The sequence below is a fragment of the Castor canadensis genome, chromosome 4 (assembly GCF_047511655.1).
Source record: "Castor canadensis chromosome 4, mCasCan1.hap1v2, whole genome shotgun sequence".
Lineage (NCBI taxonomy): Eukaryota > Metazoa > Chordata > Mammalia > Rodentia > Castoridae > Castor > Castor canadensis.
In genome coordinates, this window is record NC_133389.1 from 33662624 (window position 1) to 33677739 (window position 15116).

General features: G+C 34.9%; 1 protein-coding gene across 14 annotated transcripts in view; it reads right to left on the reverse strand.

Annotated features, from left to right (window-relative positions):
- Pik3c3 (phosphatidylinositol 3-kinase catalytic subunit type 3) overlaps nucleotides 1-14781 on the reverse strand; it is a 333132-nt gene extending 318351 nt beyond the window's left edge. For all 14 annotated transcript variants that reach the window (XR_012447049.1, XR_012447050.1, XR_012447051.1 and 11 more), the window contains exons 1-3: nucleotides 14598-14781; nucleotides 11727-11915; nucleotides 2029-2172 (exon numbers count right to left, since the gene is read on the reverse strand). Coding sequence is in view for 9 of the 14 variants with exons in the window: in XM_074069908.1 (XP_073926009.1) it covers nucleotides 2029-2172; nucleotides 11727-11915; nucleotides 14598-14665 (401 nt within the window). In the remaining 5 variants the exon portion in view is untranslated. The remainder of the gene's footprint in view (nucleotides 1-2028; nucleotides 2173-11726; nucleotides 11916-14597) is intronic.
- Between the last annotated feature and the right edge of the window lie 335 nt (nucleotides 14782-15116).

Below are 15116 nucleotides of genomic sequence, written 5' to 3' on the forward strand. Positions count from 1 at the left end.
CCCAAGATTGAAGCATTTTGTATTATTCAGAACTGACAAGATAATCCAAAAATAAAAGCTAATATTTACTAAACTCAACACTTATTAAACACATATAATTATGCGACATATAAATATAATATTTGCCAGGCTCACTAAATGTACTTAGATAATCACTATAAACCATGAAGTAGATACTGTGATTTCATTTTCCAGATGAAGAAACTGGGGTGTAATAAGACTAAACAACTTGTCCAAAGACACAAAGATACTAAGGAAAGAAGCTAGGATTTGAAAACAGATCATTTATTTCTTTAACTTGCCTTCCTAACCACTATGCTATATATTGCCTCTCTTAGATTTCTGTACCCGATGAATTGGGCATATAAAGAAACCATTTTAAGACAGTTGGAAAGATGACTATGCAACAGTGTTGGGAGAAATATATAAAGCATTTATTTTTGCTTTCTTTTAAGCTGATTTATAATATGTCACTATTTTCACAAAAGTAATTTTACATCAATCACGGCTTTAAATGTAAAGGAATAAAAATAAAACAAAAGGAAGCCTATAAAATAATCTTAAATAGGAAGGACATTTTAAAATTCACAAGCCCCCCAAAATTACTAAATTCAAATTCACATAATAACTTAAGATCCATAAATAGCAATGAGATCGACAGCTACATAGTAAATTCTAAAGAACAAACCAAACAGAAAAAACAACCAGTACTTTAGCATAATACACAAATGGCTAATTTCCTTCATCTACAAAATCTCCTAATACACTAACAAGAAAATGACAATCAAAAACAAGGCAAAGATTTATTACATAGTACATGAACTACATCTCTATAAAAATGGGAAAAGGACATCAAAAAGCAATTTATAGAAACAAAATCACAAATAATCAATAAACACATCAAAATATGACCATTCCCATTTATATTTAATATACAAATTAAGTAACATTTTCAACTTTAAAATGGGCAAAAATTAAGATTCTGAAAATACCTAGTCAGATAAAGTCTGTACCACTTGGTACCAAAAGCAACCAAAACTTCTTTCCAAGTTTCCAGGTCTGGAAAAGAAAATTACCTAATGAGTTAGGAATAGCTTATTTATTGGAAAGCAAAGAAGCTACCAATGGCTACCATTACACTGCTGAAAGGACACAGGATCCACTAGAAGGAGCACCTACTGACCAAAAACCAGGACATTTGTGAACACTGTAAAGATTTAAGACAGCAATGGATAAAACAATACCCAAAAAAAAGTCCAAAAGTTATGACAAAGCTTAAAAACAAAAAAGCTGTCATTTCTCACCTTTGTAGATTAATTATATACCAACCCATTAATTTTAAAATTGGTAAATGACAAAGAAAAGTTTAACCATTTATCTACCTGTCCCATATGAACCTCACACCAGAGCAGCTAAATACTTACTGAAGGTTATGTTCTTCAGGGAAAAAACGCCAATCAATAAACGCAGGAAAGAATAATTGAGAGTCACCAATTCTGTAAAAATAACTCACTCTCTCCATTCCAGGGAAAAACTGATGGAGATAAAATAACCTTCAAGACTATGAGATTTTTTCAAAACAATAAACTTCTATCATTTGTAAATTTTCTGTAAAACAGCTAACTTTTCTATAATAATCACTATGACCATTAGTGAATTACCACTTTTTAAGTATTACTGTTGTCATTATTAAGACAAAGCAGGAAAACTAAATAATAAAGGAGTTACAGTATATGCTAGTATTCCCCAAAAGCAAGGTGTTAGTTTCAGATGACTTTAATTTTTAATATAAACCCCATTAGCAATAATTAACTACAGAGTAATATAAAATTGTGTTTCTTAACTAACCTAGCTGTTCATCCTATAGAAAAGCTCTGTCAAATTCAGTTTCAAAAATGACTAAATCCCATGGACCTAACTAATTTTCACACGGAGAACCATACAGCATAAACAATGAAAGCTATCCAGAAAAGAAAAAAAGGCAGAAAGCTACCATACTCCCACAGAACAGCACAATAGAATGCTTACCCATATTTTCCAAAGAGTGAAACAGTCGTTCCTCCTACAGGCACTGCTTTTCCTGGTCCATACACATCCCATATGGTCAAGGCCACTTGCGCATTCCTGGGCAGGTCAGGGTATTTCACGGGCAGTTTTAACCATTCGTTCCAGCTATGAAACAGAGCCAACATAAACAGGTAAGATATCTTATTTTTAAATTAACAAACCATACAAGATGGTTGGGCCAGATGAAAAGGTTCCAAAAAGATTATATTAGTACTCAAAAAAAAAAAAATCTGGAAGTTATCTCAATTTTGCTATCTTGAATATAAGTACAAAAGACATGAACTTTTTTAAAACAGAGTTTAAGAAAAATTTGCTGGGCAACACTGGCTCATGCCTGTAATCCTAGCTACTCAGGAGGCAGAGATCAGGAGAATCATGGTTCAAAACCAGCCTGGGGCAAGTTAGTTTGTGAGACCCTATCTCAAAAAAATCCATCATAAAAAAAGGCTGGTGGAATGACTCAAGGTGTAGAACCTGAGTTCAAAGCTTAGTACTGCAAAAAAATAAATTAAAAAAAAAAGAGGTTATGTAAAATCAACACTATTAAATCCTTCAATCAAGTAACGCAAGCTGGACATGATGGCACATATCTGTAATCCCAGGTAGCAAGACACTGTGTCAAAAAACAACAAAAATCCCTTAGGCAATACCACTAAAATACAAGGAAATATGGCTAAAAATCTGGGAAAACATTTTAACATATTATAACTTTTGAACCAAACTGTCATTTTCTTTAACCATTCTGTAGAAGACAATTTCAAATTGTGAAGATAAAATAATTAAAAAAATTAAAGATACTCATCTTAAGCAACCAAATACCAAAACCTCCCAGAAGTCAAAGGAGACAATCTGCTACAATTCATGACAATTCTGCTAAATTCATAGTTACCAGCTTGCTCTAGACAGATATATAGCATTTTATGTGAGATTTTTTTTTGTACCTCAAGTTATTTAATTAATGTTGATAACACCTAGCTATTAGTACTTTATGCTTTCAAAGCATGTCTGTATATATTAAATCACTAATGAATGTTCTAAATAATATAGTCATTCAGCATGGCTTTTTATTGTATATTCATCTCTGTAAGTTTTCTTCTATAATTAAAATGGAATCATTTGATAATTTCTACTACATGAAACAGAAGATGGCTTTTAAAATCCCAAATGAATACTGTACAAACAGTGTACAAACTAATACCCAAAAGACACATAGAATTCTGTTTATCTATTTACTCAAAATTATTCACAAAGGGGCTTATCTCAGTCTAAGGTCAAACACATTTGCACAGGTAAGAAATGGAACAGAATTTTCATAAACTTACACAAGAATCATTTATAACCACAATATAAATTTAAGAACCTCTAGAACAATTAAAGATGGCCTTCAACTTCAAGAAAAAAAATCATTAAATCCTTTCCTTCTATAAAGTTCTTAAAAAAATAAATTGCATGCTTAAGAAAGCCATTATCTCTACAGATAAGCTTTAGCAACTAATTTAATTACTATCTACATGGTAGGGCAGGCTAAAAAAGGAAAATACTAAACAGTGCCATGTTTTGCCAATGAACAAACCACAGAGGTTAATTAATACTCACTAAAACTAAATTTCTCATCTCTATTTCTGTCCATTAATTTCTAGTAGATTATACCCTTGTCCAAATGATCATTTACCTCAACCTTTCACAATCCAACTCCTGGCCAGCAATACTTCTTTAAATAAGAGTAACTGTGCTTAAATCTGTTTTACATATTGGACTTGTGCATAAAGGCTCTTTTGAAGAAAATGGTCCTGTTCTAGATATTCCAGAACTTACAAAAAGGTCTAGTCAGACACCAAAAAGCTGTTCACTTTGGACATTTTGCTCGCTTTCTTTCCATGTACCATTTTTCTCTAACCTCAAATCTTTCTTAAGATTATAAAGCCTAAACCTGGATGTTGTAATCTCCACCATGTACCACCACCCTAACACGCTACCATACTATCTCTCCCATCTGATTAATATACATTTAAATCCTAACACTGCAATTTTTAAATTATATTTTGTTGTTATTATGTGTCACTCTAAAGCCATTTCAACTACTTTATGGGATAAAATTGAATATAAACCATTTTGAAAAATTTGAACCTATAAGAAAAACATTCATATAAAAAAAAAACCTTAATTTGTAGTATGTGCCATCAAATGAGAATTTACCTAAAGTATAATTAAATAAAGTACATGTTAACTCACTCTGGGGCTTCTTCTTATTGGACAGAGAGTAGGATATAATATAAACATGGATAAATTTTGGGTGGATACTTCCTTATTAGATATCACAGAACCCACCATCAAAACAGATTCATATAATCCAGGATCACATACTACTCCAAAATATATTATCTAAACTATGGAAATTCAAACATTCAGAAAGTAACAGATTCTTTTATGGTATAATTTCTTTTTTCAGTTTATATTTCTTTAAAGCAAGTACTTACAAAGAATGATGGCTATATAAAGTTTTTGCCCCCATTTAATTTTGGAGGGCCCTTTTTTTGATAAATTGGTAATAAGCTCAACTTTCAAATACAAAAGAGCAGATTGTACAAAATCTATATGTACTTACCTTTAATTTCATAGTACATTTTTAAATGCCTATCTGCATGTTACTTACCCAAAATAAGGCATTTTTCACAGTCTATTTTCTACACAGTTGTCTTAAACCTTTTAATTTCAAAAAGCCATTTTATTTATTTCAAAGTACTTATTTTGTTTAGTAGTTACATAATTTCAAAAATAAAAATTTAAAAAAAAATCAAACTTTTAGAGAGCAAACATGGGAATTTTTTTATATCCTTGTATATAATGCCAAAATAATGCCCAAAGAGTTGGCAAATGAAAGGAGGGGAAAGAGACTTTAATTTCCCTCTATTACACCTGCAAGCCGAAAAAAACTTACTGAAACTGTATTGCATTTGAACTGGGGACACTTGGTGGGGCTTTTGTGTGTGTGTGTGTGTGTGTGTGTGTGTGTGTGTGTGTGTGTAGTTTTGTTCTACTTTATGCATCCCCTTTGATGAGACAACTACAGAACAACATCTGAGGCACCAACTCCAGGACTGGAGATTGAAACGGACACCCGAACTATTAAGACTGAAACTGCACTGCATATAAACTTGGAAGTTTTTTGGTTTGTTTTCTTTTTTGTTTTGTTTAATTTTCTATTTTCCATTTTATTTTAATTCATTTTTATATATAGATATTACTTTCATTTACTTATTTTTTATTTTTTATCTTTGATTTTCAATCCTCTCTCTATCTCTCTAATGTCTGTTCAGCTTACTGTCAATTAGTACACTAACACTCCCTGTTTATACCTTTGAAACTCTCTTGTCTGATACTTTGTTCTGCTTTCTCCCTCTTGTCTGTATATTTGTTTTCCCCTTTTCTTTAACTTCTTGCTTTCCATCTCAGCTCACTCTTCCAATCTAAATATTACCATTGTTATTATTACAAGCTAGAAAATACTTAATTGCACACAGTACAGGGACAATAACAACACCAAGGACAATGACGGGAAGACAGAAAAAACAGGGAAACCAGTTTCCCCACAGCAAAAAATTAATACAGGAACCAGAGGGGAATGAAGAGAACAGAAACTCAGATCCAGACTCCAACAAAATGAAGATAAACTATGCCAAAGGACCCAATGAAGCCCACAAGAATAATTTAAAAGAAGACATACTACAAGTACTCAGTGAGAATTTTATAGAGATGATACTGGAAAGGGTCAACCAAATTGTACAGGAGACACTCAAGAAATTCCAAGACAATAAAAATAGAGAATTTGAAAAAGCAAAAGAAGAAATAAAGGAAACCATAGAAGCACTGTATAAACACCAAAGTGAAAGAGAGAACACAATGAATAAATGGATAAATGAACTCAGGACAAAAATAGACAACAATAAAGAAGAAAACTGCCAGGATATGGAAAACCTCAGAAAAAAGAACGAAACAGAACTGCAAAACAAAACGGAAGGCCAATCCAGCAGAATAGAACAAACAGAAGACAGAATCTCAGAACTTGAAGATGAAATGGTAATTAAAGGAAAAACCAAAGAACTATTAATTCAACGACTCAAGACCTGTGAAAAGAAAATGCAAGAACTCACTGACTCCATCAAAAGACCAAACTTGAGAATCATGGGCATCGAAGAAGGAGAAGAGGTGCAAGCGAAGGGAATGCGTAATATATTCAACAAAATAATAACAAAAAATTTCCCAAATCTAGAGAAAGATATTCCCATACAGATGCAAGAGGCCTCCAGGACACCAAACAGACCAGATCAAAATAGAACTACTCCACGACATATCATCATTAAAACAACAAGTTCAAAAACTAAGGAAAGAATATTGAAGGCTGTAAGAGAGAAAAAACAAGTAACATACAAAGGTAAACCCATCAAAATCACAGCAGACTTCTCAACAGAAACATTAAAAGCAAGAAGAGCGTGGGGTGAGATCTTCCGGGCACTGAATGAAAATAACTTCAACCCCAGGATACTCTACCCAGCAAAGCTATCATTCAAAATAGATGGAGCAATAAAAGTCTTCCATGATAAGCAGAAACTAAAACAATATGTGACCACAAAGCCACCATTACAAAAGATTCTGCAAGGGATCCTGCACACAGAAAGTGACACCCAACTTAACCATGATAAGGCAGGCAGCACCAAACCACAGGATAAGAAAAAGCAAGACAGTAGAGAGTAACATCAAGTTAGGTACACACAATCAAACCTTCAAACAACGAAGACAACTAAATGGCAGGAATCACCACATACCTATCAGTACTAACGCTTAATGTTAATGGACTTAATTCACCCATCAAAAGACACCGTTTGACAAAATGGATTAAAAAAGAAGACTCAACAATTTGTTGTTTACAGGACACTCATCTCACCAACAGAAATAAGCATAGGCTTAGGATGAAAGGCTGGAAGAAGATTTACCAAGCCAATGGCCCCCGAAAACAAGCAGGAGTAGCAATACTTATCGCTGACAAACGAGATAAAGCAGGACATTCCATACTAATAAAAGGGGAAATAGACCAAAAGGAAATAATAATCATCAATCTGTACGCACTCAATGTCAACGCACCTAATTTCATCAAACATACCCTGAAAGACCTAAAAGCATATATAAACGCCAACACAGTGGTTGTGGGAGACTTTAACACTCCATTATCATCAATAGATAGGTCATCCAAACAAAAAATCAATAAAGAAATCCAAGATCTAAAATATGCAATAGATCAAGTGGACCTCGTAGATGTCTACAGAACATTTCATCCAACCTCTACACAATATACATTCTTCTCAGCAGCCCATGGAACCTTCTCCAAAATAGATCATATCCTAGGGCACAAAGCAAGTCTCAGCAAATATAAGAAAATAGAAATTATACCTTGCATACTATCTGACCACAATGCAGTAAAAGTAGAACTCAACAACAAAAGTAAAGACAAAAAACATGCAAACAGCTGGAAACTAAATAACTCATTACTTAATGAAGAGTGGATCATCGATGCAATAACAGAGGAAATTAAAAAGTTCCTGGAAGTCAATGAAAATGAAAACACAACCTACCGGAACCTATGGGACACAGCTAAGGCAGTCTTGAGAGGAAAGTTTATAGCCATGAGTGCATATATTAAAAAGACTGAAAGATCCCAAATCAATGACCTAATGATACATCTCAAACTCCTAGAAAAACAACAACAAGCAAATCCCAAAACAAACAGAAGGAGAGAAATAATAAAAATAAGAGCTAAAATCAACGAAATAGAAACCAAAAAAACCATACAAAGAATTAATGAAACAAAAAGTTGGTTCTTTGAAAAAATAAACAAGATAGATAGACCCCTGGCAAACCTGACTAAAATGAGGAGAGAAAAAACCCAAATTAGTAGAATTAGGAATGCAAAAGGGGAGATAACAATAAACACCATGGAAGTCCAGGAAATCATCAGAGACTACTTTGAGAACCTATATTCAAATAAATTTGAAAATCTAAAAGAAATGGACAGATTTCTAGATACATATGATCATCCAAAACTGAACCAAGAGGAAATTAATCACCTGAATAGACCTATAACACAAAATGAAATTGAAGCAGCAATCAAGAGTCTCCCCAAAAAGAAAAGTCCAGGACCTGATGGATTCTCTGCTGAATTCTATCAGACCTTTAAAGAAGAACTGATACCAACCCTCCTTAAACTGTTCCACGAAATAGAAAGGGAAGGAAAACTGCCAAACACATTTTATTAAGCCAGTATTACACTTATCCCAAAACCAGGCAAAGACACCTCCAAAAAGGAGAACTATAGGCCAATCTCCTTAATGAACATTGATGCAAAAATCCTCAACAAAATAATGGCAAACCGAATTCAGCAACACATCAAAAAGATTATTCACCACGACCAAGTAGGCTTCATCCCAGGGATGTAGGGGTGGTTCAACATACCAAAATCAATAAACGTAATAAACCACATTAACAGAAGCAAAGACAAAAACCACTTGATCATCTCAATAGATGCAGAAAAAGCCTTTGATAAGATCCAACATCATTTCATCATAAAAGCTCTAAGAAAACTAGGAATAGAAGGAAAGTTCCTCAACATTATTTCAGCTATATATGACAAACCTACAGCCAGCATTATACTTAATGCAGAAAAACTGAAACCATTCCCTCTAAAATCAGGAACCAGACAAGGATGCCCACTATCTCTACTCCTATTCAACATAGTACTGGAATTCCTAGCCAGAGCAATTAGGCAAGAAGAAGGAATAAAAGGAATACAAATAGGTAAAGAAACTGTCAAAATATCCCCATTTGCAGACGACATGATCCTATACATTAAAGACCCAAAAAACTCTACTCAGAAGCTTCTAGACATCATCAATAGCTATAGCAAGGTAGCAGGATATAAAATCAACATAGAAAAATCATTAGCATTTCTATACACTAACAATGAGCAAACGGAAAAAGAATGTATGAAAACAATTCCATTTACAATAGCCTCAAACAGAATCAAATACCTAGGTGTAAACCTAACAAAAGATGTGAAAGACCTCTACAAGGAAAACTATACACTTCTGAAGAAAGAGATTGAGGAAGACTATAGAAAGTGGAGAGATCTCCCATGCTCATGGATTGGTAGAATCAACATAGTAAAAATGTCGATATTCCCCAAAGTAATCTACATGTTTAATGCAATTCCCATCAAAATTCCAATGACATTCATTAAAGAGATTGAAAAATCTACTGTTAAATTTATATGGAAACACAAGAGGCCACGAATAGCCAAGGCAATACTCAGTCAAAAGAACAATGCAGGAGGTATCACAATACCTGACTTCAAACTATATTACAAAGCAATAACAATAAAAACAGCATGGTACTGGCACAAAAACAGACATGAAGACCAGTGGAACAGAATAGAGGATCCAGATATGAAGCCACACAACTATGAGCAACTTATCTTTGACAAAGGAGCTAAAAATATACGATGGAGAAATAGCAGCCTCTTCAACAAAAACTGCTGGGAAAACTGGTTAGCAGTCTGCAAAAAACTGAAACTAGATCCATGTATATCACCCTATACCAAGATTAACTCAAAATGGATCAAGGATCTTAGTATCAGACCCCAAACTCTTAAGTTGATACAAGAAAGAGTAGGAAATACTCTGGAGTTAGTAGGTATAGGTAAGAACTTTCCCAATGAAACCCCAGCAGCACAGCAACTAAGACATAGCATAAATGGGACCTCATAAAACTAAAAAGCTTCTGTTCATCAAAAGAAATGGTCTCTAAACTGAAGAGAACACCCACAGAGTGGGAGAAAATATTTGCCAACTATACATCACACAAAGGACTGATAACCAGAATATATAGGGAACTTAAAAAACTAAATTCTCCCAAAACTAATGAACCAATAAAGAAATGGGCACGTGAACTAAACAGAACTTTCTCAAAAGAAGAAATTCAAATGGCCAGAAAACACATGAAAAAATGCTCACCATCTCTAGCAATAAAGGAAATGCAAATTAAAACCACGCTAAGATTCCACCTCACCCCTGTTAGAATAGCCATCATCAGCAACACCAACAACACCGGTGTTGGCGAGGATGCGGGGAAAAAGGAACCCTCTTACACTGTTGGTGGGAATGTAGACTAGTACAACCACTCTGGAAAAAAATTTGGAGGCTACTTAAAAAGCTGGACATTGATCTACCATTTGATCCAGCAATACCACTCTTGGGGATATACCCAAAAGACTGTTACTCCAGAGGCACCTGCACATCCATGTTTATTGCGGAACTATTCACAATAGCCAAGTTATGGAAACAGCCAAGATGCCCCACCACTGACGAATGGATTAAGAAAATGTGGTATCTATACACAATGGAATTTTATGCAGCCATGAAGAAGAACAAAATGTTATCATTCGCTTGTAAATGGATGGAATTGGAGAACATCATTCTGAGTGAGGTTAGCCTGGCTGAAAAAACCAAAAATCTTATGTTCTCCCTCACATGTGGACATTAGATCAAGGGCAAACACAACAAGGGGATTGGACTATGAGCACATGATAAAAGCGAGAGCACACAAGGGAGGGATAAGGATAGGTAAGACACCTAAAAAACTAGCTAGCATTTGTTGCCCTTAACGCAGAGAAACTAAAGCAGATACCTTAAAGCAACTGAGGCCAATAGGAAAAGGGGAACTGGTACTAGAGAAAAGGTTAGATCAAAAAGAATTAACCTAGAAGGTAACACACACGCACAGGAAATCAATGTGAGTCAATGCCCTGTATAGCTATCCTTATCTCAACCAGCAAAAGCCCTTGTTCCTTCCTATTATTGCTTATACTCTCTCTACAACAAAATTAGAAATAAGGGCAAAATAGTTTCTGCTGGGTATTGAGCGGGGGATAGAGGGAGGGGGCGGAGTGGGTGGTAAGGGAGGGTGTGGGGGCAGGGGGGAGAAATGAACCAAGCCTTGTATGCACATATGAATAATAAAAGAAAAATGAAAAAAAGAAAATTTTCATTTGTTTTAATTTCCTTTTGAGTGAGGCATGGAACAGGAAATAAAACTTCCTGAAAAGGAAAAACTGTGATTCACCATACTTGTTGAACTTCTAGATCTAAATACACTCTAAATTACGGAATTATGGTATGTTGTTATGGAAGACAATAATAAAAACTATCTTATTTGAACAGACAATAATAAATCTAAAGATCTGACCTCCAAACATAGGGTTGCACATTTTACACTATGCAGAAGTGTTTTTGTGTTCAAGGGCACAGAATACTAGAGAATTTAAAGGTATTCCAGGTGTGGTTTTAGTTTGATTCATGTTTAAGTCCAGTGAAATTCGTATCATAATGTCAATGTGCTGAGTACAAACATAAAATCAGTTCTACTTCAATTGCAATTGTAACACTTTATATTAGTATGTTACTGCTTTTAACTAATCTATATTGGTAAGCATAAAAACAAGAAATTCCTCTGTATTGTCTACTAACTTGTCCCTATATGGAGCATCTATAAAGAAATGATAAGACAGTCTGAAATCTATCATACACAAGGATTAAAAAAAAAAAACCACTTACTTCCATCTTGTACTAAATGCCTTATAGGACGTTCTCACTGGCAAAGCCAGAGGTTTCCCTTCAGCAAAAACTTGACAAGTTACATAAAGATCAGAGCACGTCTCTTGGTACAGTCCTGAAAACTTCAACATTGGGTCTTCTAGGACAGCTTTATAACTCTTTTGTTCTCTCTTTCCTTCCAAGCTTCCTCTAAAAGACCAAGAACAACAATATTTTAGAAATACATTTTTAAAGCGTTTACACATATGCATAACAAATGCAAAGAAAAGTTTAAGTTTGTCAAAGCAACCTAAAGAACATTTTCCTAGGTATAAAGCTAAAATCACTTTTACATATAAGGGTCTCTGAAAATTCTAACATGTCTACCATTATTCTATTTTCATCAATGTATTTCTCTATTTGGGTTTCTTAATTTTAAACCCTGTCACCAACTCTTAAGCTCCTTCTAGAAGTCACAGCTTTCCAGGTTTTAGTTTCACTTTTCTCATTTCAAATTGACCACTGGTACATCTATTCTTTCAGCGAACATTTAATATGGTAGGCATACTGGCACAGAAATGAAATGACAAGATAGATAATATAGCATTGCAAGAAAGTATTAAGTTATTGCTTCTTGGGAGAAAAACTTACTTTTAGCTGGATTTTATGTTTGTATTTTTTCTGTTTTTTTATTATGTATGTGTATTATCTGACCATTTCTTAAAACTATAAAATACATATTAAGTCATAACAAATATGCACAGGATATGTTTAAAGTGGTAGGAACACTTTTTGTACATCAACATTATGTCAGATATTGTAGTGGGCATTTTATATATTGCTTCTTAATTTTGAACATATTCTCATTTCATAAATGAGGAAGCAGAGACTCAAAGAGCAAACTTATTATCTAAGATCAAAGCAACAGACCTAAGAATAAAAACCAAAGCAAGGAGGTCAAAGCCAACATTTTTCCCACCACTGGAAGATAAATCAAACTCTCAGGAGTATATATCCTGGCCTTGGGGCAGGGGTTTTAGTATCTAAAATGATGTCCAAAACGAGCCTGAACAATACATGGGAAATGGGAGCAAAAAAAGGTAGCAAGTTATTCCACAGGGAAAGAAGAGTATACACCATCAGTCTCTCCAGGTAGAATCACTACCAGCAAAAACACCCAAAGCATATGCAGCCCCCAATCTTGGGAATTCCAGCCTTCAGAAATGACACTGGTCAGAGTTTTAACACTATGAAAATGTCACAGCAAAATTCTCTGCTTCTGTTCTTAGATTTGAAGTAATCATCTCTGATAACCCTTCCATTACCACTACCATTATCATCATCAATGGCCAGACTTCATTACTGCCATTATTTCAAAGAATATTCTTTTTATTAACATATGTAAGCAACCCTATGATGTTGCTGTTCTTTTATTTCCACTTGCCAAAGCATCTTGGTTTGTCTTTGTCTTGTACTTGATTATTCCAATCAGACAGCATATATAACATTGATTTAAAAATAAAAAAAAATCATATGCAAAGGAAAATGGGACAGATAATCTGTCTGCAAGTTGTGTGGTATAGGTACAGAATAAAGCTATAAGGAAAAAGCTAAAAATGAAAATGAAAACAAAAATAGGAGCTAGACAATGAATATCAGAAGCTATCAAATTCAGTACAGTGCTGACACAAGATGAACATTTAAAAATCTGTTAACTGAGGTGAAAATAACAAAATCCAATTCTTTTTATATTACTTTTAGCAGTAGTACAAAAACATACCAAAGAAGAAGGGCTGAAAACAAGGAAACTCAGTGAGATGACTGCCATAAAAATAGAAAAGAAAAGGGTATATTACTACTGGATTGGTGGGATTAAAAAAGCAGCAAAGACATTTAGCAGAAAAAATGAGTATCACTATGCCTGGGTTTTCTGTCTTAAAAAATCAGATGGATAATGCTAAAAAACACCAAAATAGGGTGAGAGAAAACACAGGAAATCAGACTTAGAGCAGGAAGGAAACACTGAGTTCAACTTTGGAAAAGTGGTTTTTACAGTGCTTTGGGACATTTGTAGTGACATATGGGCACTGAGAAAATGTATCATATATTCCAGGCACGCAGTCCTTTGGCTAACATATTTATTAATATTGGTAAAATACATAATAAATGCTTATTAATTATGAATTATGCTGTGGTTAGTAACTTGTGATAGTCTTGACAATACTTCTATAAACCATCTTTCAGCGACATAGTTTCCTACTCTACTCCTTATTAACCCATTAGTTGCATTATTCTCAAGAAATTGTGATGCTCTAGACCTAAGCATGGTGCCCCAAAGTTTTCCTGCAAGATTCTTACCTCATACTTTCCTGATCCCTTGGAAACTGACACCTCTTCTTCCACCCCTTGACAATGACAATTTGCCCCAAAAATAATCTATTATTTCCCGTACTGTTAATCCTACACACATGTACTCATCTCGTCTACTACCACCGCTACCTGTGTCTCTCCTTTCGTACTTTCTGCGGTCTCCTTTACACCCTTTGGCCGTGTTCTAAAGTAAAGATCTCCTTCTCATTTACAGCAGGAGGAAGAGTTTACTAAGACTAAAATGAGACAGTAATAATCCCTCAAAAGGCTGAAAACCAAACTGCTTTCAGTGTTCGTAAAACACTGTGGAACTTTAACGTTTATACCCATATCTGTCCTCACGGATACCAAACCTCAAGTCTTCTCTCACACAGTCTATTTCACCATCCACTCTCCTTCGCTTCCACGGCCACAGACTCCAGACTGCCCCTAGGACAATCACCCTCTTCCATCCCCTACAGCCCCTGCCTCCACGACCCAGTGGCCCAGCAATCCCTCTCCCTACTTCCAGCGTCCTCTTACATCTTAAGCTGCACATTGATGTCCAGGTCACAACTGTAGATATAGTGAAACTTCTCGGCTTCCCCCATGGCAACCTCGATAAAAGCAAAAAAATCCAAAGAGAAACCACACACAAGAAAGACACCGCGTAAGATAAACCAGTTGAAACTTACTACACGGCGCTTCCGGTTCTGCCCCTCCGCTTACACGCTACCAATTACAACCAGTTACGCAAATAAACCGCGCCGGAACTCACCCGCCCGTGCATACTCTCTGCGCATGTGCAACTGCGCCCACCATCTTGCTTAAGGGTAAGTAAGCCGGCGGAAACAGTTTAACTGGTTACATTCCAGTCTTCCTGGGTTTTTTTGTTTTTCTTTTTGCACTGGAGATGTGAGCTGTACCTAAAAGCAATCCAAAAGGAAATTCGACTCAAAATTTGTTGTAACACTGATTTCAGGCCAAACGGAACAAACACAAAAATTAAAATTTTCGCGTTTAAATTCCAGTGGCCGTTCCAAAAATAATAGGTTTGATCGC